This window comes from Ranitomeya imitator, chromosome 3 (genome assembly GCF_032444005.1).
Source record: "Ranitomeya imitator isolate aRanImi1 chromosome 3, aRanImi1.pri, whole genome shotgun sequence".
Taxonomy (NCBI): domain Eukaryota; kingdom Metazoa; phylum Chordata; class Amphibia; order Anura; family Dendrobatidae; genus Ranitomeya; species Ranitomeya imitator.
In genome coordinates this window covers 454,029,825-454,054,258 of record NC_091284.1, presented here as the reverse complement: position 1 = coordinate 454,054,258, position 24,434 = coordinate 454,029,825, and the positions used below count along the sequence as shown (strand labels likewise).

Genomic DNA, 24,434 nt, shown 5'->3' with positions numbered 1-24,434 from the left:
ATTTTGCAACGCCATGCATACCCTGTGGACAGCGCTTGATTGGAGCCAAATTCATCTTACAAAAAGAACAATGGCCCAAAGCACACCTCCAAATTATGCAGGAACTATTTAGGGAAGAAGCAGGCAGCTGGTCTTCTATCTGTAATGGAGTGGCCAGTCACCAGATCTCAACCACATTGAGCTGTTGTGGGAGCAGCTTAACCGTATGGTGCGCAAAAAGTGCCCATCAAGCCAAACCAACTTGTGTGAGGAGCTTCTGGAAGCATGGGGTGAAATTTCTCCAGATTACGGTACCTCAGCAAATTAACTGCTAGAATGCCAAAGGTCTGCAATGCTGTAATTGCTGCAAAGGGAGCATTCTTTGACAAAAGCAAAGTTTGAAGGAGAAAATTATTATTTCAAATAAAAAGCTTTTTTTCAAACCTTGTCAATGTCTGGACTAGATGTTAAATTCATTTGGCAACTCATTTGATTAATAAAAGTATGAGTTTTCATGGAAAACACAAAAATGTCTGGGTGACCCTAAACTTTGGAACGGTAGTGTACGTCGATATCACCTGCTGGTCTCCGATTGGCCAGCAGCATGCCATGCAGTGCACGGACCTGGAAAGTTTGTGCGCTCCTATACACTTCAGCTGGATATGTGTCCGAGGACACACATCCAGCTGAAGTAAGGGCTGGCGTCGCTGGGCTCCTCACCCGCCAGCCCTTGTCCACTGATGCGGAACGGCGATGGCGTGCGTGCCCACAGGGAGGGCTCTGTGTGCTGCAGGTTCACCACTGCTGGTATATTCGATGTTTGTATTTCATTTTTTTTTAGTGAAGTGAGATGACATCTCCCCGCCCCCACTCCAAAAATATTGTGAGCATTTGATTATTTTTATGTCTGTGGTATTTACTGAAAGGGTTACCTTTATATTTTGATAGACTGGACGTTCACAAATGCAGCAATACCAACTGTTCATTTTTTAATTTGAATTTATTTATAATGGTGGAGGAGGGTGGTTTAAATTTTTTTTAATTTTACTTCCTTTTATACTTTCTTTTTCTACTATAACCCCTGCATACTGACGTGATACATAGACATCTGAATGAGGCTTTACGGCTGCATTTGCCAAGCATATCACAAAAGACGACTTGGTTAACGGTTATAGCACTGTGCATATTGAAGTTGAATATGCGGAGCACTAACCATTGACGAAGTCATCTCTTCTGATATGCAGTGCAGAAGCAGCGACAAAGCCTCATTCAGACCAGGGGCAGACATAACTCTTGGTGCAACCGCTGAAGCCACAGGGGGCCCATTTTCAATTCCTAAGCAGGTGGAAAAGCCGGATTACTCACCGGTAATGCTCTTTTAGTGAGTCCACGACAGCACCCTACTGGAGAGAGAGATACGCCCCACAGGAACAGGAAACCTACAGAAAGATAAAAGGGGGCGGTCCGCCTTTCCTCCTCAGTTTTGATTTCAGCGTACCCGGAGGACCGCCAATGTTAGGCAAATATCATTATTTAAATTCAAACTTATTTGCTCTATGTTAGGTAAGAGGAATTTTACTTATTAGTATACACTATATTAACCTAAGGAGGGATGTGAGAGGGTGCTGTCGTGGACTCACTAAAAGAGCATTACCGGTGAGTAATCCGGCTTTTTACCCTTCGCCACGACAGCACGCTACTGGAGATTTTCCAGAGACCATCACCTAGGGAGGGACCACCGTGCTGAGGACAGTCCTGCCAAAGTCTAGGTCAGAAGTTGATGATAGGTCAAGCCTATAGTGGTTATAGAAGGTAGAAGGATCTGACCAAGTTGCCGCCTTACATATAGTTTCAATTGGGACGTCTCCTCTTTCGGCCCAGGAGGATCCCATAGCTCTGGTAGAGTGTGCCGTTATGCCTTCCAGAGGGTTTTCTTTCCTCGTGGAATAAGCCAGTCTGATAGACTCCCTGATCCACCAGGATAAGGTGCTTTTTGTGACTCCATGACCTTTCTTGTGACCCTGGAAGGATATGAACAGAGCCCTACACTGTCGCCAGCTTCTGGTCCTTTCAATGTATTTTAAAAGTACTCTCCTAACATCTAAAGTGTGATATTTTTGTTCATCAGGAGTGGAGGGATTACTGAAGAAGGTGGGTAGGAGTATTTCTTGTGATCTATGAAATTTCTTTGCTACCTTGGGAAGGTAGGAGGGGTCTGGTTTGAAAATCAATTTATCCTGAAAAGTTAGTAGGAACGGTGGATCTTCAGAAAGAGCTTGGATTTCACCGATTTTCCTAGCTGAAGTCAGTGCTACCAAGAGGGCCGTTTTGAGTGATAGGTGTTTAATGGGTATTGAGTCTATTGGTTCGAATGGAGAGTCCGTTCGGGCTTGTAAAACTAAATTTAAATCCCAGGGTGGAATTCTAGGTATGTTAACGGGATTTATCCTTTCGCAAGCTGTGATAAATCGGGATACCCATCTATTACCTGCAACGTTATAGCTATAGAGGGCCCCTAGTGCTGACACGTGAACTTTTAGCGTATTTACAGCTAACCCTAGTTCCCTCCCTTTTTGAAGGAATTCCAAGATAGACTGTATTGGAATTTCTGATGTGTTGGGAGATGTATGGAATTGTAATAATTTCTTCCAAATTTTTGTATATATTTTTGTGGTGGAATGTTTTCTACTTTGGAGGAGTGTGTCAATCAATCCCTCCGAGAACTCCCTTAATTCTAGCATTTGCCTTTCAAATTCAAGGCCGTCAGATGAAGATTGTTCACCTGAGGGTGGAAAAACGGCCCCTGGAAGGGAAGGTTGGGTATCGAGGGGATCTCAAGGATCTGAGACCAACATGGTTTGTAAGCACGAGAACCATGGCCTTTTGGGCCAGAATGGAGCTATCAGTATAATTCTATAATTCTCGCTCCTTCTTCTCTGATTTTCCGTATGATCTGAGGTAATAATATTATCGGAGGGAAGGCGTATGCCAGACTGAACTGCCACGGGGCTTGGAGGGTGTCTAGAATGTCCGGATGATCCGCGAAAGACAGGGAGGCAAATTTCTGAACTTGTCTGTTTCTTCTTGTGGTGAAGAGATCTATTTGAGGACGACCCCATAGGGATACGATCTCTTGGAAGACATGATGATTTAGGCACCATTCTCCCTGTCTAAAGGTGTGTCGACTTAAGAAGTCTGCCTGCTGGTTGCTTTCTCCCTTTATGTGAAGCGCAGTAAGGGATGATAGATGTTTTTCTGCTAGATCCAAGATTTCCTGTAGTCACCGCTAACCTCTAATATATCAGTATAAAATTCAACTTTTATTTGATACTTCTAAAATAATACAAATACAATAAATACCCAATTGTGAATAAACACCACCACCAACTTAATAAAAATACATATACAGAGGCACCCAGGGGATGTGCCAGTCCCTATGTATAACCTATCTCACCCTGCCTGACAGCGGAGGTTGGCACCCTATGTCCTGCGCTCTGGCGCCCCCACTCGGCGGCTGCTCTCCCTGTCTGCCCTATTGTGCCCAACAGTGGCAGGGGAGATCCAAGATTTCCCCAGCAGAAGACATCAGAGTCTCTGATCAAGTACCTCCTTGTCTGTTTAGGTATGCAACTGTGGTGGTGTTGTCGGAAAGGATTCTGACATCTTTTCCCCGGAGCTGTGGGAGAAAATGATGTAAGGCATATTTTACTGCATTTAATTCTTTAAGGTTAGATGAGTTGTGGTATTCTTCCGTGTTCCATAACCCTTGGCAGAATTTACTTCCCATATGGGTGCCCCATCCGTGAGGACTAGCATCAGTGGTTATAGTGTGAGATGGTGTTATTACCCATGGAACACCATTCATCAAATGGTTAGAATCTAGCCACCACGTTAAGGAAGTTAAAACTTATTTTTGCATTCAGGTGACCAAGTAGTCATCTTTCCTCCTGGAGAATTTGGTGGTGAAGTGCCCGTGTATGGTATTGTGCCCATTGGACTGCAGGGGTACATGAAATAAGAGATTCTAGCAACTACATTGCTCTCCTTAAGGACATGTGTGAGTTATCCATGGCAGCTGTGACTTTATGTCTGATGAGTGATACTTTTACCTGAGGAAGAAGACACTTTTGGGTTATGGAGTCTAGATGAAACCCCAGAAACGCTTGGAGAGAAAGTGGAGTAAGTCTGGATTTCTTGATATTGATGATCCAGCCTAGACCCTGTAGAGATGAAATTGCGTGAGCTAAACGTTCAGCGCATTGAGAAACTGAATTTCCGATGACTAAAAAGTCATCTAAGTAGGGCACAATTAATGTCTCTTTTTGGCGAAGATAAGCCATCACCTCTAGAATTACTTTGGTGAAGATCCTTGGCGCTGTTGAGAGGCCAAAGGGCATAGCTGCATACTGGAAATGATGAATCTTGCCTTCGATTGTTACCGCTACCCTGAAGAATTTCTGGTATCTGTCATGGATAGGGAGATGGTGATAAACATCTTTTAGATCAATGCCGCCCATCATGCAGTTTGGAAAAAGTAACTTTATGGTGGATCCAATAGATTCCATTTTAAACGTATCATTCTTAACAAATGAATTAAGCTTTTTCAGGTTTATGATTGTCCTAAATGAACCGTCGGGTTTGGAAATCAAGAATAAGGGGAATACAATCCCCTACCTTCCTGCCCTTCAGGAACCCGGACTAAAAATTGTTTTGATAATAGAGTTTGGATTTCAACCTCAAGGGCCTTTTGTTGTATAGGTGAGCTGAGGAATGTTTTTATATATGATTTGTGGGGGATAGTGAGAGAATTGTAATTTTATTCCATCTCTGATTATATTTAAAATCCACAAACTGGTTGTTATCTTTTCCCACTGAGTGGCGAAAAATTTTAATCTGCCCCCTACTGGAGTGGTTATATCATCAGTATTTGTTTTCTTTTGGGGGGTTGGGTCTTCTGAACATGGTACCTCTCTGTCAGTGGCGTAACTACAAAGTTATGGGCCCCGGTGCGAACTTCCAAATGGGCCCCCCCCCCCCCGCCATACAATTCAATGTAACCCCCATAGAATACAATGCAGCCCCCTCATAGTATAATGCAGCCCCTCCATACAGGGGCAGTGAGAAAAACACGAGCAAATGGTGACGAGGGGGCAGGGGAGAGGGCACAAGGGGGCTAGGGGAGACAGGCACAAGGGTAACATAGGGGGGCTAGGGAGCAAGGAAGACAGGCACAAGGGGACACATGGGGGCTAGGAGGCAGGGGAGAAGGTTACAAGGGGACTAGTGGGCAAGGGAGACTGACACAAGGGGACAAGGGAGACTGATACAAGGGGACTAGTGGGCAAGGGAGCCTGACACAAGGGGCACACGGGGACAAGTGAGCAAGGGAGACTGACACAAGGGGCACACGGGGACTAGTGGACAAGGGAGACTGGCACAAGGGGACACAGGGACTAGTGGGCAAGGAAGACTGACACACGGGGAATAGTGGGCAAGGGAGACTGATACAAGGGGACTAGTGGGCAATGGAGACTGACACAAGGGGACAAGGGACAAGCACAAGGGGACAAGGGAGACAGGCACAAGGGGACACACAGGGCCTAGTGGGCAAGAGAGACTGACACAAGGGGACACACGGGGACAAGGGATACAAGCACAAGGGGACACATAGGGACAAGTGGGAAAGGGAGACTGACACACAGGGACTAGTGGGCAAGGGAGACTGGCACAAGCACAAGGGGACAAAGGAGACAGGCACATGGGGACACACAGGGACTAAAGGGCAAGGGAGACTGGCACATGGGGACAAGGGAGACAGGCTCAAGGGGACACACGGCCCCCTGACCTGCCAGAGCCGCTTGCAGATGCGACCGTGGTAGTTACGCCCATGCCTCACACACACACACACACACATACACACACACACTACAGATATCACACACACACACACACACACTCTACAGATATCACACACACACACACACACACACTACAGATATCACACAAACACACACACACACACTACAGATATCACACACACACACACACACACACACACCAGATACCAGCTCATATACACAACTCACAATCTCCTCTCTGGTACAGGGGTGGCTGATGTAAACCGGCTGCAGCTCCTCAGCTTCTCCTGACTATTTTGGCTTTCTCTTAAATACGATCTCATTCAGACGTACATGAGATGTATGAGGGGGGAAAAAATACAGACTGAGAAGCTGTCTCACCGTGATGACTGGAGCTGCTAGCATCCTGTCTCTCACGTGCCTCGGCTGCCCCCTTCCCCTAGATACGCCTCGGACTGTTGCCGTGCAGGAGGAATCTCCTGCACTGCAACATGGTGTTGGGGGCCTCTGACCTGCCGGGCCCAGAGGCGTAGCTAGGGTTTTGGTCCGGGGGGGGGGGGGGGGGGGGTGAAGCTTCTGAGTGGCCCCTAACCAGGTAACCTTCATTACAATTCGGTGATGCGCCCTAATAGTGGAGGAGAACCTCACTAGATGACCGCACTATTACTGAAGATAATCTCTATATAAAGACCAACACTGATATTACCGCCATATGGTCAGTGGTAGATACCAGCCCTACAGAACATATAACAGATCACTGTGCAGTTACAGATAATGACTTACCTCTGACGTTCTTTCTGATAGAATTGTTCATTTTTCCGTTCATTTTTCCCGTCTTTTCCATCTGGCCCAGACCGACATGAAAACTTCTTCCAGCTACAACTCATCTGCAGAGAATACAACAAAGACACATTTCACTTCTCACATTCCAGCCCCATCACCATCTATTCCCAACCTGCACAAACTCCTCATCCTGCTGATACCCCAATACTGAGTCACTGCTGCCGTATGTGTCCCTATTACTGCCCCTGATACCCCAATACTGAGCCTCTGCTGTATGTGACAGTATTACTGCCCCTGATACCTCAATACTGAGCCTCTGCTGCCGTATGTGTCCCTATTACTGCCCCTGATACCCCAATACTGAGCAGCTGCTGCCGTATGTGTCCCTATTACTGCCCCTGATACCCCAATACTGAGAAGCTGCTGCCGTATGTGTCCCTATTACTACCCCTGATACCACAATACTGAGAAGCTGCTGCCGTATGTGTCCCTATTACTGCCCCTGATACCCCAATACTGAGAAGCTGCTGCCGTATGTGTCCCTATTACTGCATCTGATACCCCAATACTGAGCCGCTGCTGCCGTATGTGTCCCTATTACTGCACCTGATACCCCAATACTGAGCTGCTGCTGCCGTATGTGTCCCTATTACTGCACCTGATACCCCAATACTGAGCCGCTGCTGCCGTATGTGTCCCTATTACTGCACCTGATACCCCAATACTGAACCGCTGCTGCCGTATCTGTCCCTATTACTGCTGTGTGGTTCTCTATGTCCTCTAAATTCTATAGTCACAGTAAATTGAGTTCCCCTATAAGAATAAGTGCCCACTTTACATTTAATAAAGTCCCGAGTCTCCCCCCTGTACAGCTCCCCTATGCACAGTATGATGCCCCCTCACTGTATATACTGACCCCTTAATATCCCCCAAACTGGCTCCAACACTGTATGATGGCCCCGTCGCTGTAATCTCCACACTGAATGATGGCCATCTAGATAGCCTCCATATAGCATAATACACCAGATAGTCCTCAATATGGTATAATACATTCCCCATAGGCCTCCATATAGTATCATGCACTCCCCATAGGCAGACCCTATAGTATAATCCGCTTCACATAGGAAGACTATATAGTATAATGCAGCTCCCATAGGCAGCCTCTATAAGGAAGGCTGTAAATGTGTCCCCAATCCCCTCCGCAAGGCATAAAAATGACCTCTCATTATACTCACCAACGGCGCTCACCAAGGCATAGCTGGTCTTGACTTAAGATCGCCATCCTGCATTACTGCTTCATCTGGATGACACATCCTACGTCATCCACACCCATCGTGCTCCTGTGCAGGCGCACTTCTCTCTGGGCTGCTGAAAGCAGAGTCAAGTACTGTAGTGCATATGTGCTGGGAAAGGCCAAAGGGCGCTGATGACCTGGAAATAAAGCCGGCGCATGCGCACTACAATACTGTACTCTGACTTCAGCAGGGCAAAGAGAATTGCGCCTGCACGGGAGTGCGATAGAGGACGCATCTTCCACGCAAAGCGGGACAGCGATCACAAGAGGGACGGTGCCGGATCAAGACTAGTGACGCCCGCACCGCGCCATCCGTGAGTATAATAAAAGCTCTTTTTTGTGCCTTGCATAGAGGATTGGGGACATAGAGAGCATTCTAGAACACTGTGAGGGCGTACAGATGCTGGCCGGACCTTATATGGTGACAGGCTTCCACAGGACTTGGGGATCCTAGTTAATGATAAACTTACCTGGAGCAGCCAGTGCCAGGCAGCAGCTGCCAAGGCAAACAGGATCATGGGGTGCATTAAAAGAGGTCTGGATACACATGATGAGAGCATTATACTGCCTCTGTACAAATCCCTAGTTAGACCGCACATGGAGTACTGTGTCCAGTTTTGGGCACCGGTGCTCAGGAAGGATATAATGGAACTAGAGAGAGTACAAAGGAGGGCAACAAAATTAATAAAGGGGATGGGAGAACTACAATACCCAGATAGATTAGCGAAATTAGGATTATTTAGTCTAGAAAAAAGACGACTGAGGGGCGATCTAATAACCATGTATAAGTATATAAGGGGACAATACAAATATCTCGCTGAGGATCTGTTTATACCAAGGAAGGTGACGGGCACAAGGGGGCATTCTTTGCGTCTGGAGGAGAGAAGGTTTTTCCACCAACATAGAAGAGGATTCTTTACTGTTAGGGCAGTGAGAATCTGGAATTGCTTGCCTGAGGAGGTGGTGATGGCGAACTCAGTCGAGGGGTTCAAGAGAGGCCTGGATGTCTTCCTGGAGCAGAACAATATTGTATCATACAATTATTAGGTTCTGTAGAAGGACGTAGATCTGGGGATTTATTATGATGGAATATAGGCTGAACTGGATGGACAAATGTCTTTTTTCTGCCTTACTAACTATGTTACTATGTTACTATGTAAAAGCCGTCCTGCAAGATGCCAGCTGCTCACAAACTTAAGGGTATGTGTCCACCTTCAGGATGGCCGGCGCTTTGGACGGAGCGGCAAACCCGCTCTGCCCTAAGCCCCGCCGTCTTCTGTGACGCGATGATGCCGGATGCGTTCATTGCACACATCCGGCATCATTGCACCCCACACATAGGGCCCTGTGTTTTACCTTGCGGCGGCGCAGTGGCGCCGCAAGATATACGGACATGCTGCAATCTTAAAAGACGCGCATGTCCGGAATCGCAGGGCCGCCGGGTGCGTGTTACCACGCATAGTGGAGACGGGATTTCATAAAATCCCCTCCACTATGCAGTAACATCTGCGTCAAACACGCAGCGTTTCCTGCACGTGGACACATACCCTAAGAAAATAATCATTCTCCTTCTCATAAGCTAATCAACAGTAAATAAATTATGCGCCAAGACCCTTATCGATCACATGCCAGTTTTCAGTGTCTGTCCAGATTGCAGGATAAACAAGACCTACAAGTTTAAGAACCTTCATTGCTTTATATATTGTGCCTGTATGTATGTATTCAAGGCAACAGATCAGACCTAGAAAGCTCCCAGGCTTTCTAGGAAAGTTCCCACGATCTATGAACAGCCAGCAGAGGGCGCCTCACCGCAAATGAAGCTAAATATAGCTCACTGATCTATATTTAGCTTCATTCTCCGGGGTTTTGCAGCGAGGAGTAGCATTGCATTAGCAAAGCTCCTGGCTGCAAAATATTTTAACCCCTTCAGAAGGATTTACATCGTTGGACTTTACAGATCCTCGGAAGGTAAGTATATTGTTGGTTTATTATGTTTTTTCTTTTACAGAACGAGGGTCTTCAGTGATTGGATTGGGCGTTAAATAAAATATTACAACAACCTTTGTTTTTATTTCATTAAAATAATTTTTAATAATGTGTGTTTTTTTTAACCCTTTCATACAATTGGATTAATAATGGATAGGTGTCATAATTGACGCCTCTCCATTATTAATTAGGCTTAATGTCACCTTACAATAGCAAGGTGGCATTAACCCTTCATTACCCCATATCCCACTGCTACACGGGAATGGGAAGAGAGTGGCCAAGTGCCAGAATAGGCGCATCTTCCAGATGTGCCTTTTCTGGGGTGGCTGGGGGCAGGTATTTTTAGCCAGGGGGGGGCCAATAACCATGGACCCTCTCCAGGCTATTAATATTTGCCCCCAGTCACTGGCTTTACTACTCTGGCGGAGAAAATTGCGCGGGAGCCCACGCCAATTTTTTCCGCCATTTAACCCTTAAATATAATAGCTAGAACGCCCAAATTTTGCATATACACAGTAGTAACATTAGTAGTGTGGAATATGCAAAAAAATGGTGATATGAGATGGTTTACTGTATGTAAACCAGGTCTCATATCATGTCGGATTTAGGAAGGAGAAAGCAAAAGCCGGTAATTGAATTACCAGCTTTAAAGCTATCTAGCGCTGCATTAAATATAAATATATATATATATATATATATAGGTGTCTCCCTGACATATATATATGTATATATACCTATTCTATGTATATATATATATCTACTCTAATCTAACCTGTCAGTGTGATTTTACTGTACTCTGCGCTGAATTACCGGCTTTTCAAAGGAGACCCGTGCGTAAAAATCGGACAGCAATACGGATGTCATACGGATGTTGCGATAAAAAAAAATCGCATGACACTCGCATGACACTCGCATGACACTCGCATGGCACTCGCAGACGTTACATCAGTTTTTTCGGTCCGTAGATCGGACCGTTTTTTTCTCACACAAGTGGAGATGAGCCCTAATAGGCAGAGTTAAAAACTCACCCAGTGAAGCTATTAGTACCGGATCAGAAGGCCGAGGTCCTGTCCTGGATCTGTCCACCGTGACGCTTTTACGACCGGTATCTGAGGATCCCCTGCTGGAGCGATCCTTGGCGGGCGGTACTGGGTCTCCTGCTGTAGGGCCCATGGCACCTGGGGATGACATTCTGCATCGCCATATTACTGTGGCCGGTTCATTTATAAAGAGCGCCCTTTTTTTTTTTGGTGCGACCTGCGCATGCGCGAACCCGCGCTTCCCCCTGCCGCTGATCTCGGCCTGGACAATTCTACTTCTGGGGCGAATACACTTATGGCGGTCGGCGCGTGCGCGGTCCGGTATCCTGGCACCGGACTGCAATTTGGGATGCTGCCATCACTTACCCGACTCCTGTCGGTCAGGGCTCTCTCTTGCGTCGTTGCCGCCACACGATGCAGATGATGTCGGGCGGCCTCTCGCGGACCCGGCCGTCTGAATGCTTTTCCAGACGAGGAGGGAGCCGTCAAACGGAACACCCCCCGACGCTGCTTCCAGGCTGCAGCCCCTGCCGTTCCAAAGACACTGCACAGGCGGCGTGCTTAGCCCAGGAATTTCCGTAGTGTAAAATCCTGACGTTCCCGCAGGAACAGGAAACCTAAACTGAGGAGGAGAGGCGGACCGCCCCCTTTTATCTTTCTGTAGGTTTCCTGTTCCTGTGGGGCGGATCCATCTCTCCAGTAGGGTGCTGTCGTGGCGAAGGGTAAAATGTGCATTATCATGAGCTCTTGGGCTACAAAGGGCCCATATCAATATATTGCACAAGGGCCCTCTTTTGTGGTGTCCGCCACTGATTCACGTCTGTACATCACGGATGTCTGAATGAGGCATTACACTGAGCAGAGCTGCTGAGCTAAATACTACGATGGTGAGAATAAGTCAGCAGCCTGGTATTGTACAACTAATGCCAGGCTACCGACCTGTTCTTACTGCTGGTAAAAGTCACCACTGGTCTCATCAGTAAGGGTATGTGCACATGTTTCGCGGAGTCTCTGCGGATCCGCAGCGTTTTTTGAGGTGCAGAAACACTGCAGATCTGCAAATGATTTACAGTACAATGTAAATCAATGAGAAAAAAAAAATGTTGTGCACACTTTGCGGAAAATCCGCTGCGGAAACGCTGCGGTTTAAAGTAGCATGTCACTTCTTTTTTGTGAATCTGCAGCATTTTTGTACCCATTCCATTATAGAAAACCGCAGGGGTAAAAACCGCAGCAAATCTGCAAGAAATCCGCAGCAAAAACGCACAAAAAACGCTGCGGAACCGCACAAAAAACGCTGCAGAACCGCAGGTGCGTTTTTTGCCAGGAGAGGCAGAATCCGCACCAGAAATTCCTAAGCCTAATCTGCAACGTGTGCACATAGCCTAAGAGCAGGGCCGCACAGGTCAGTAGCGTGTCATTAGTAGTGTAGTACAAGGCCAGGCTGCCGACTTGTTATCACCACGGTTTCCCAGGGGTTCAGACCTTCTGTCATCGCTCTAAGTAGCAGTGACAGGGGGAAGTTCTCTCAGATAGTTCATGGCTCCTCCACAACTGTGACCTGAGCAGCCCAGGTGGCATGGACAATTCACAGCTGAGACAGCCGCAGTACAGGAGATGCTGATGGACATCGACTGTAGTCTCTTATGGCCTGTGGCTGCCGTATTTGCAGTGGGTATGCGTCATGCTCAGACACACCAGCAAATAAAAATGGCAGCCCCAGTGGCTGAACAAAAAAAAGGTATGAATATTAAAACAATATGCAGCACAGCCACTTATTTTGTTTGCTCAAATAAGAATCCACTCCAAGATATATACCGTATATTTTGCAGCTTATAAGACACAACCCAAATTTTGAGGAGAAAAAAAAACTTTAAAAAAAAAAATAAAATGGTGGTACTTCTTACAATCCATGTGTCTTATTGCTTACCGGGGTTAGTGGCTGCGTTGGAGCAGGGTTGCTGCAGGGGAGCTTTGCTGCAGGCTGGGATGAGGGGGTGTTCGGATGTGAGCCGCTGCTGGTGTTCGGTGGTGCTGGGGCTCCGCTGACATTTTGTGATAGCCCAGAGCCCCCGCACTTACAGTACATGGTTTACTATGCGGTGGACTCTGGGAAAATGACTGCCGGGGCGGCGCATGCACAGATGTAGATGTTGGTGCTGAGATCTCATCTCCCGAGATCTTCGTGCCGAGATCTCCATCTGCACATGCGCTGCCCCCAGCAGCCATTTTCCCAGAGTCCACCGCATAGTAAAACCATGTAAGTGCGGGAGCTCTGGGCTTTCACAAAATGTCGGCAGAGACCCCGCACCACCAAACACCAGCAGAGGTGCACATCCGAACACCCCTTCATCCCGGTCTGCAGCTACGCTTCACTCTAGCCTCCTCCAGCAGCAACCCTGGGACCCTGTTCTACGACGGCCGGTAAGATATATCCGCATTATAAGACGCACCCCCATTTTCCCCCCAAATTTTGGGGGGATAAAAAAGTGCGTCTTATAATACGAAAAATACGGTACATAGAAAAACCTACCAGTATAGGATCATACATTTGGCCTGTATGATCTTATGCTGGCAAGTTTTTCTATGTAGATCCTGCTCAAGATGTATGTATGAACGCTGTTTTTTTGTTTTTTATCTCTAAGCTCTCACAACTGAGTAATCCCATACCATTTTTTCTTTCGCAGTGTGACTCCAGCCATTTACACTCCTTGCCACTCTCTGGTAACTGGTGTGTCCCTTTGATCATGTTCACTATAGTCTTTTTTTCTACAATCTATCATATGGTCAAATTCGTCACTATTCTGTAACATTAGACTCAGGATTACATAATTAGAATGATTATTTCCCATTATTTTGGGTCTGTGTTCCTTTATTTCTTTATTTTCTTGTGGCTATGAGAGACTACTATTGGTAACATTTAGATGGATTTGTATGCTTTTATGTATACTTATTGAGATGTATTCTTTTCTAGTTCTGAAGAAGGCCGTTTGTGGCCAAAACGTCGTTGTTTGCAACAGATTTGTTACTACATGAAATAAATTAATTTTTTGGCATCATTATCTGGAGTGCCAAATTTATTATACTGAATAAACAAAGGGTTCAGAAATAAAATATAGTAAAAGTTATTTTGTTTTAAAAATAAATGTTTATATAATTATTAATTTGGAAAAAAAATGTGATTCAGTCACTTTAATTGAGAGGCAGAGAAACATCCCACATTTTCTAGTCAGTGTATCCCAGAGCTGGATTCATAGCTACACTGCTTAGTACAACTTTATAATGTCTAAATGCCTCTGCAGCTTCGGTCTGGGTGCTACCAAACGGAAAAAGAGTAAGAATCCCTCAGTTCTCTGAACTGTGTACAGGAAACATCATAGCAGCTAGTCTTCACTGACTCAGTTTAGTGTCAACTGTAAATTAAGAGATAGAGACCGCAGAAGGGAAAACTGGTAAAAATGCAAGACACAAGTAATATAGTGGTCAGAAAGTGTTTTCTTGGTCATCTTACAGCAGCACATGAATGGGTTAATGAGACTTCATCTGACCTGATACATGATATACATTGATTAGCAATAATTTAGCTAAATATTTTCAGCGCCCAGTATACAATATAAGCTAGGACAGCACCACGAGGAGGCTAATTATTTATATTGGATAGAGGTTTACATGTCTCTTATAACCCTCTGTACATGGGGTTTGCTGTATCCCTACTGCTATACATCCAGACTTCAGGTTGTATACTGAACTTCTGCCCAGACCCTCATCCTTAGGTCATGCTCTTACCAATAATCCTCCTGATCTCACCCAATAGCTAGGAATATTTGCTAGTGTAATACGTCTGCTATGGGCAATATTGCCTTTTAGCTTGGGTAGAGGAGGATGTGGATATAACAGTAGATTCCCAAACTGGCTGGAGATATAATTTGTGTCTCCTCTAGCAAGAGTACAGCAACATAGCCATCACAAAGTTCTCTGCTGCCTCTCAAAATGGGTATACGAACATGGCCACCATTGATTTCTCTACTGTCCATCCAAATAAGTATACCAAGATGGCCATCGCAGAATTCTCTGCTGCCTATCCAAAGTAGGTATACCGAGATGGCTGTGCATGGTCTGCTGGCCATTAAATAGGTATACCAAGATATGGCCACTGCTGACTTTTCCGCTATCCATCCAAAGATGGTATAACAATGTATACAAAGATGGCCAAATGGGGCGGAACTGAGTAGGAGCATATCTGCCAGGTATCAGATCCGTGATCAGCACCAAGGTATTGGTTAGGTGGTTTCCTAGTAGAATTATGCACTGGCTAGTGAGCTGTTATTGTGCAGTGTCTTTTTGTATTCTAAAGGGTTTTCCTTGCAGATGTCTAGTCCTGTCTCACATGAGTAGAGAAAGCTAAGCTTTACGGTGCTGCTTAATTAAGACTGGGGCCATGTTCGCCAGTCAATGAACTGACTCACAGGAGTACAATGCACCTAATTCGTTAAGTGGTGCATGCCATATTATACATCTTTATTATCTTACTGCACATTATTATGCAGGATGCAGCCAGATCTTTTATTGTTGGCCAGGGAAACTGGGGTGTCTGTCCCTGTGGGGTGTACTTATATAGTGTTGGGCAGCTTTGACAAAGCAGGAACTATATTCCCACAGGAAAATAGAGTCTGAATACAGAAATCTTTCAGATTACAGAATGAATAGGAAAACCAGAGCTGGATGTGATATCTACCACGGAGAAAGCCAAGATCGACTACTTCTGTTCTTTCAACAAATCCAGGAGTCCATTTGCGATCGGAGGCCTCTCCATCAACTGGGGAAGATTCTTCTTCTATGTCTTCCCTCCTGTCTCTCTAATTCGAAGTGTCCTGAAGAAGATTAAAAATGAACAGGTAGAGGCTATTGTAGCGTTTTCCATACTGACCCAGAAGGGCTTGGTTTCCACTCACATTAAGTCTCTCATGAGGAAGATACTGGAGATCGCCAAATCAAAAAGATCTTCTTCTCCCAAAAGGAATGTATCATCGAGATCCAGTTCAGTTACATCTCACGGCTTGAAGATCAGGTCGTAATAGATAGCAGCCTGCCTGAAGAAGTCATTAATACCCTGTTGGCTTCTAGAACACCAAATACCATTAAAGTTTACTCCTAAGTTTGGTTTTTCTTTTTTACTGCCACGTCAAACATGAGAGAAGTCTAAAAGATGTTTCATCTTTCCTTCAGTTACTTCAAGAAGGATATCAGAAGGGTCGAAAGCCAAATACCTTGAAGGTTCATTTTTGCAGCTATATAAAGTCGTTAAGGCAATCATATTATAGCCCCCTAGCTTTTTGGGACTTTCCTCATTTTGGCTCGTATCAATCTTCGTTTGAACCATTACAAAATTTCAGTCTTAAACTGCTGACTTGATACCAATTTTGACAGTTACCACTTCATTCAGAAGAATCAGTGAACTACAAGCCCTTTCTTGCAAATAACTATTTAAAAATTCTTCCAGATTGTGTGGTTCTCGAGACTATACCTTTCCTTTCCAAAAGTACCTACGGTGTCTAACCTAACCAAAAAAATGACCTGCTTTTTCTAACTCCAGCTTTGGACTTTGATTCAGACCATTTTATTCATCTGGATGTGAAAACGTCTCTTTTAGATTATACAAATAGAATTCATCCATTGAAATGCTCAGATGCTCTTTTTCTGCCATTCTAGGAAACAAGTAAGGGGGAATCGGGCTAAAGGTACCGTCACACTCAGCAACTTTCCAACGATCACGACCAGCGATACGACCTGGCCGTGATCGTTGGAAAGTCCTTGTGTGGTCGCTGCAGAGCTGTCACACAGACAGCTCTCCAGCGACCAACGATGCCGAAGTCCCCGGGTAACCAGGGTAAACATCGGGTTACTAAGCGCAGGGCCGCGCTTAGTAACCCGATGTTTACCCTGGTTACCATTGTAAATGTAAAAAAACAAACAAAAAAAAAAAAACACATACTCACTTTCCGGTGCCTGTCACGTCCCCCGGCGTCCGCTTCCCTGCATCCTGTGTAAGCGCCGGCCGTAAAGCAGAGCGGTGACGTCACGGCTGTGCTCTGCTTTACGGCCGGCCGGCGCTGACACAGGATGCAGGAGGAGTGCAGGGAAGCGGACGCCGGGGGACGCAACAGACACTGGAATGTGAGTATGTGTTTTTTTTTTTTTTTACATTTACAATGGTAACCAGGGTAAAAATGGGGTTACTAAGCGCGGCCCTGCGCTTAGTAACCCGATATTTACCCTGGTTACCAGTGAACACATCGCTGGATCGGCGTCACACACGCCGATCCAGCGATGTCAGCGGGTGATCCAGCGACGAAATAAAGTTCTGGCCTTCTAGCTCCAACCAGCGATGTCACAGCAGGATCCAGATCGCTGCTGCGTGTCAAACACAACGAGATCGCTATCCAGGATGCTGCAACGTCACGGATCGCTATCGTTGTAATGTTGTTCAGTGTGAAGGTACCTTTAGTAAAGTCTCACTATATAGGTGGCTTAAAGGTACCGTCACATTTAGCGACGCTGCAGCGATCTAGACAACATTGCCGATCGCTGCAGCGTCGCTGTGTGGTCGCTGGAGAGCTGTCACACAGACAGCTCTCCAGCGACCAACTATGCGAATTCCCCTGGTAACCAGGGTAAACATCGGGTTACTAAGCGCAGGGCCGCGCTTAGTAACCCGATGTTTACCCTTGTTACCAGTGTAAATGTAAAAAAAACAAACAAACAGTACATACTTACATTCCGGTGTCTGTCCCCCGTCGCTGTGCTTTCCTGCACTGACTGTGAGCACCAGCTGGCCGTAAAGCATAGCGGTGACGTCACCGCTGTAATCTGTTTTACGGCTGGCCGGCGCTGACAGTGCAGAGAAGCAGAACACCGAGGGATGCGACAGACACCGGAATGTAAGTATGTAGTGTTTGTTTTTTTTTACATTTACACTGGTAACCAGGGTAAACATCGGGTTACTAAGCGCGGCCCTGCGCTTAGTAACCCGATGTTTACCCTGGTTACCAGTGAAGACATCGCTGAATCGGCATCACACACGCCAATTCAGCGATGTCTGCAGGAGATCCAGCGACGAAATAAAGTTTTGGACTTTCTGCTCCGACCAACGATGTCACAGCAGGATCCAGATCGCTGCTGCGTGTCAAACACAACGATATCGCTATCCAGGACTCTGCAACGTCACGGATCGCTAGCGATATCGTTGTGAAGTTGGTCAGTGTGAAGGTACCTTAAGACAGTGATCAGAGATTGTTACTCTTTACAAGGTCTGGAGTCTCACCTCAACTTGAGAGCTCATTCTACCAGATCAAGAGCTACAGCCCAGATGGAGACGTCTCGTGCCTCTGGATTAGATCTGCAGAGCTGATACCTGGACCTCATTTTCTACGTTTATCAAGCATACAGGCTTTCATCTGAGGATTCGGCCTTTGGAAAAGCAATGCTTATGGAAGTGGTTAACAATTCATCCCTCCCTTTTTGTTTTTGCATTGTTACTTATCTCCAATTCCTGTGCTTCTGGAGAGCAAACAGGAAGTGGAAAATGTATTACCTGAAATTTTAATTTCCCATAGACTGTAGGCAGCACAATATTCTCCCCACTACATTTTTTACCCATCATTGTGGGTCCTAGCTTCTATTGTGCAGTAGGTGGTCTCACTATTACTAGTCAATGTGTATCTTGTATCTGGGCAGAAGAAATCTCATTAATCCATTTGTGAGCTGTCTATGGACTCCAGGAAATGAAAATTTCAGGTAATAAATTTTCCACATCACACACCAGCCTATCATGAAAAATTACCTGAAACTATAGTTCCTATTAAGGCTATGTGCACATGTTGCAGATTTTCCCGCAGATCTGCAGAAGTTTTCCATGTGTTAAACAGTAGCATGTTACCTATGGAAAACCAAATTTGCTGTGCCCTTCTGCTCCACGGGAGGTTTCTGGCCTCCCTGAGCTCGCCTTAGGACACCTGCGTTACGGTTTGACAGGTGTACCGCCACATGCTGCGGAAAAAAAATGCGCGAGAACGCAGTGTCGTTTTTTCTGCAGCATGTCAATTCTTTGTGCGGATCTGCTGCGTTTCTGCACCAATAGACTTGCATTGAGTCAGGCACATCCGCAGATGTAAAAAAGATCTGCGGTTTAGCTGTGGGGTAAGGCTAGTTTCACATTTGCAGTTAAGTCCGCAGAGTATTGTCCGCAACCGCATGCACAAACGCATGGAAACCTCTGGTAACGCAGCGTTTATTATCCGCATCAGCTGACACATGACGGTAAAAAAAACGCAGCATTTGCATGCGTTTTACATGTGTTTGCGCTTTTTATGCGCATGCGTTTGATATTTCCAGGAGGGTGTGTCTTTAATGGGCATGTCTTAATCAGTTCCTGGACATGCGCAGTCCGAAGTACGCAAACGCATCAAACGCATGCGTACGCAAAGACATGTGTACGCATGCGTTCCCATAGACAGTAGTGCGTTTTTTTTTTGCCGCATTCCTTGCGCTAACAACAGCATACGTTTCTAGGCGGCAAATTGACACCTCTAAAATTACTACATGCTGCGTTTACCGCGCCAAACCGCAGATGCCTAAACGACGCATGCGTTGTCAAACGCGGCAAAACGCAACCGATCGCAGACACATGCGTCCCTAATGTTAAATATAGGAAAACAACGCATGCGGATAATTGCGGAAGAAAGGCTGCGGACACAACCGCAAATGTGAAACCGGCCTAAACGCTGCAGATCGGGAGGAGGGAAGTGTGTGGGAGGAGACTCTGTATGTGTGTGCAGGCAGGGTCTACAGGCTGTCCAGGCGGCCTGTCCCGGGGTGTGCGGCGCTGTCCGTGGGTCTGCCGGGGCGTCTGCGGAGCTGTCCGAGTGTATATGTGTGTGCAGGCATCGTCCGATGGGACTATAAGTCCCATCGGGCTATGCCTGCTACAGTGATAGTGATTGACACATTAGCCAATGATGGGACAGTAGTAGTCCCATCATCCGGCTAATGTGTTGAATGAAAAAAAAACATACATACAACATACAGTACATACAACAGTACATACAACATATGACGAGGGCAGCACGGTGGCGCAGTGGATAGCACAGCAGCCTTGCAGCGCTGGAGTCCTGGGTTCAAGCCCCACTAAGGATAACATCTGCAAAGAGTTTGTCTGCAAAGAGTTTGTATGTTCTCTCCATGTTTGCGTGGGTTTCCTCCGGGTACTCCGGTTTCCTCCCACATTCCAAAGACATACTGATAGGGAATTTAGATTGTGAGCCCCAACGGGGACAGCAACGATAATGTGTGCAACCTGTAAAGCGCTGCGGAATATGTTAGAGCTATATAAAAATAAAGATTATTATTATTATATGACATACAGTACACACAACATATGACATACAACAGAACACACAACATATTACATAGAGTACATAATACATATGACATACAACATATGACATACAATACATACAACAGAACATACAACAGTACATATGACATACAACAGTTAATACAACATATGACACAGTACATACAACATATGTCATACAACAGTACAAACATATGACATACAGAACATACAACAGTACATACAACATACAGTACATATGACATACAACAGTACATACATGACATACAACAGTACATACAACACATGCATATAGACATACAGTACATATACACAATACATACAGTACATACAACATAGAGTACATACTCGCCATCACCTTGATCACCGAAGCCATTGCTCACCTGTAAAAAATATTAAAATAATAAACAAACAATATACTCCCTATATCCGCAGATATCCAATAAAAACGAGTGTCCCACGACGATCTCCCGTGGAGAGCAGCCACATCAGCTGATGTGACCACTCTTCGGAGGCTCCAGGATACAATGACAGAAGATATCCTTCCGCACTGTATCCCCCCGCCGCTGTGAGAAATAGTTCTTACTCTCACTTGTGGCACTGCTGTGTGGGAAAATTTGACATAGTGAGACCAATGAACTCAGGTAACCTCTTCAGTGATGCACTGCAGGAGCCATTGTCTCCTGTAAGTGTGTCACTGGAGGCCTATAGAGCAGTGACATCACCTGATGTCACTGTTCTATAGTGGAGATTGTCATGGGACACTCGTTATTAATTGGACTATGGCGGAAAGTGAGTATACGGTTGGTTTATAATTTTTAATTTTTTGCAGGTGATTGAGTATGGTAAGTATGGTGAAATTAAGAATATTAAAATACTTTTTTCTGGCTGTGTTTTTATTTTTATTTTAAACTCTTTCACTACTATTGGATTAGTAATGGATAGGCGTTTTATTGACGCCTCTTTATTATTAACCGGGCTTAATGTCACCTTAGATTAGCAAGGTGACATTAACCCCTTACTACCTCATATCCCACCGCTACAGGGGAGTGGGAAGAGAGAGGCTATGTGCGGAATTGGCACATCTTACAGATGCGCCATTTCTGGGGCGGCTGGGGGCTGTTATTTTTAGCCGGGGGGGGGAGAATATCCATGGCGCCTATCTAGGCTAGGCTATTTATATCTATCCATATATTATTATTTATTATTATAGCGCCATTTATTCCATGGCGTAATAAGTAGAGAGGGGGCACCACAGAAGTACAGGGATCCAACCTGGTCTATGCTATAACTAACAATACAAAGAAACACAAGAAATAGGACCATACAAAGGGGATCACCTGAGGCAATGGATCAAATGTAAAAAAGTACAAATGTTATTGGTGTAACACAAAAGAAAACAGAAAACCACACGGAGCACAGATTTAAAAACATTTCAAATTGGTCACACATGTGACCTACAAACGATAACAAATGGCCCATAATAGAGCCAACCCCCTGAAGCAACTCCCCAGAAATGGTACAATAAAGAATCCTTGTGAATACAAGGTAAGATGTCTGCATGAACAGCACTAAGCTCTAACAAGGAGCAAGATGAAAACTACCTGGAAAAAAAATTTGTATGTTTTTGAAAAAAACATTATAATGACATATGAATGGCAAGCTCGGCAACACACTGTAAAGGCATTAAAATTCACAAATAAACCATATCATGATAAGGCAAATAGTAGGATGTGGCAGCGTGTAGTGAAGTATACGCATAAGTTTAACAACTAATCCATACACAAAGTAAACAAAATAAACAGGTGAGGATAAGGAAGTATACAATGTACCAGGCTATAGGCCATATACAACCCCCTCTCACACAGTCATCTAAAGGGGTGTGAAACCCAGTACGCCAGAGCACCAAGCCTACCCATAATAGTGAACATGCTGTGAGTTACCAAAGCAAAGAGGCCCAGATTACCATTTGCCAATCACTATTATGCAAACCCAGATGCTGTTCAAAGCCTGTAAGGAGCCCTGGGGAGTATCGACAGGAGGTGCAGAGACCCGATGCTTGTCGCCACAGACAGTGGCTTCGTCAGGGGTATCTCCTGTAGATATCCTGTGTCCTTAAATAGCAAAGTGATCACAGTTTAAGCAGCTGCAGCTGTGATGCTTACCAGAGAAATTGTGGATCCCATAACACGGAAGTTCCAGGAGCGGCGTCCAGAGAGCTCAAATGGCGCACGCGCATGTGGAGACTCCACCTCTTGCGCGTCATAGCGCCTCAAGCAGGGTTGCTATGGTCACCAGATAATGTTGAAGCGGCGTCCAGTGAGTCACAACAGCGCATGCGCCTGTGGAGACTCCACTAGTTGCGCGTCATCACCTGACAGGCAGAGTTGCCATGGTCCCAAGGAGTACTAGAACAGCGTCTAGCCAGTTCAGACAGCGCACGCGCATGTAGAGGCTCCACCTGTTGCACGTCACAGTGCCTCAGGCCGAGTTGCCATGATCAACAGATAGTATTAGAACAAAATCCAATAAAGTCAAAAATCAAACGTCACACGCACATGTGAATGTTCCCCCTGCTGCGCATCATAATGCCGTGGGTTACTTTTTGGATAAATATACAACAGGTAGTAGGGGTCACGATTCGTTTGTCTTAGACCTTCTCAAAATCATTTTGGAGAAAAACTATTTTATTTTTGATAGGGTCTATTACAAACAGGTGTCCGGGACAGCCATGGGGGCGAGGTGTGCGCCCCCTTATGCAAATCTTTTTATGGGGTGGTGGGAGGAGACTCAGGTGTACAAGAATCATGATTATCAGGAGCACGTCCTGAAATGGTACCGCTTTATCGATGATATTGTTATCTTATGGACAGGTACAGCGGAAGCCCTGGAAGTCTTCGTTAAGGAGCTGAACACCAACCAATGTGGCATCCGGTTAACATCATGTTTTTCATGTAGGACGGTGGACTTCCTGGATTTAAGAATTATGATCGAGGACCATCGGATCACAACGACTCTCTTCCGTAAGAAGACGGCCACCAACAACATTTTGCATTATTCCAGCTTTCACCCACGCCATCTACGTAACAGTATTCCTAAGGGCCAATTCCTACGTGCTAGGAGGAACTGCAGTACCATGGCATGCTTTAAGAACAATCAAAACTGCTTACGAAACGCTTTCAAGAACGGGGTTACCCACGGAGAGTGGTCTCAAGAGCTTATGAGTTCTCCCGGCAGAAACTAAGGGAGGAGGTCCTGAGGACACAACAGAGGAACAACAGGAACCAACTGAGCCTGATTACAAGGTTCAATAATCAGTGGAGAGACGTGTACCATATTATGGAGTCCAACTGGGGGATATTACTTAGCGACATGAGGCTAAAGACCATTATTCCTGACAGACCAAGAGTGGTAGCAAGGAGAGCATGGAACTTGAAGGACTGCCTTACCAGGAGCCACTATAAGCGATCTACGACAAGAACATGCACAGGTAAATACGTCATAGGCTCGTATCCGTGTGGTAGGTGTTCGATCTGTCCCCTTATGTTAGCTGAAGAAGGCACTCATATTCCCTCTGTACCTTTTTGGATTAAATCCAGATCTTATTTTAATTGCCGTACTAAGAATCTGGTATATGCCCTGATCTGTGGCTGCCAGAAGATTTATGTGGGTCAGACCACTCAAGAGTTGCGCCGAAGGGTGCAACAGCACATCTCGAATATTAATACGGCTAAAGTTGATAGGGAAAGGGGGAAACAGATCACCTCCGTGGCCACCCACTTTTTGGAACATCATAATGGCAGCTACAGGACTCTTCGTGTTATGGGCCTTGAGGGGGTGACCCCCAGCATTAGGGGTGGGAGGCTTACAGACGAACTGCTGAGAAAGGAATCCCGTTTAATTTTTGAACTCAAGAGCCTGGCCCCGGATGGTCTGAATGAGGAGCTATTATACACGGGTTTCTATAGAAAGCTCTAGTTCCTTGCTGAACTTTGATTTTTCTGTGTTTGCCGTGTGCTTGGGTTCACTTGTAGGGTTAACCTCTGATATCCTCAGGTGCTAAACTTATTTCCCGATCTTTC

General features: G+C 45.6%; 1 protein-coding gene across 1 annotated transcript in view; it reads right to left on the bottom strand.

Moving 5' to 3' along the window:
- Window positions 1–3,413: 3,413 nt before the first annotated feature.
- LOC138670240 (THAP domain-containing protein 2-like) overlaps window positions 3,414–24,434 on the bottom strand; it is a 52,897-nt gene continuing 31,876 nt past the window's right edge. Inside the window, exons 3-5 of the mRNA XM_069757411.1 lie at window positions 4,323–4,443; window positions 4,089–4,199; window positions 3,414–3,655 (exon numbers count right to left, since the gene is read on the bottom strand). Coding sequence (XP_069613512.1) covers window positions 3,414–3,655; window positions 4,089–4,199; window positions 4,323–4,443 — 474 coding nt within the window. The remainder of the gene's footprint in view (window positions 3,656–4,088; window positions 4,200–4,322; window positions 4,444–24,434) is intronic.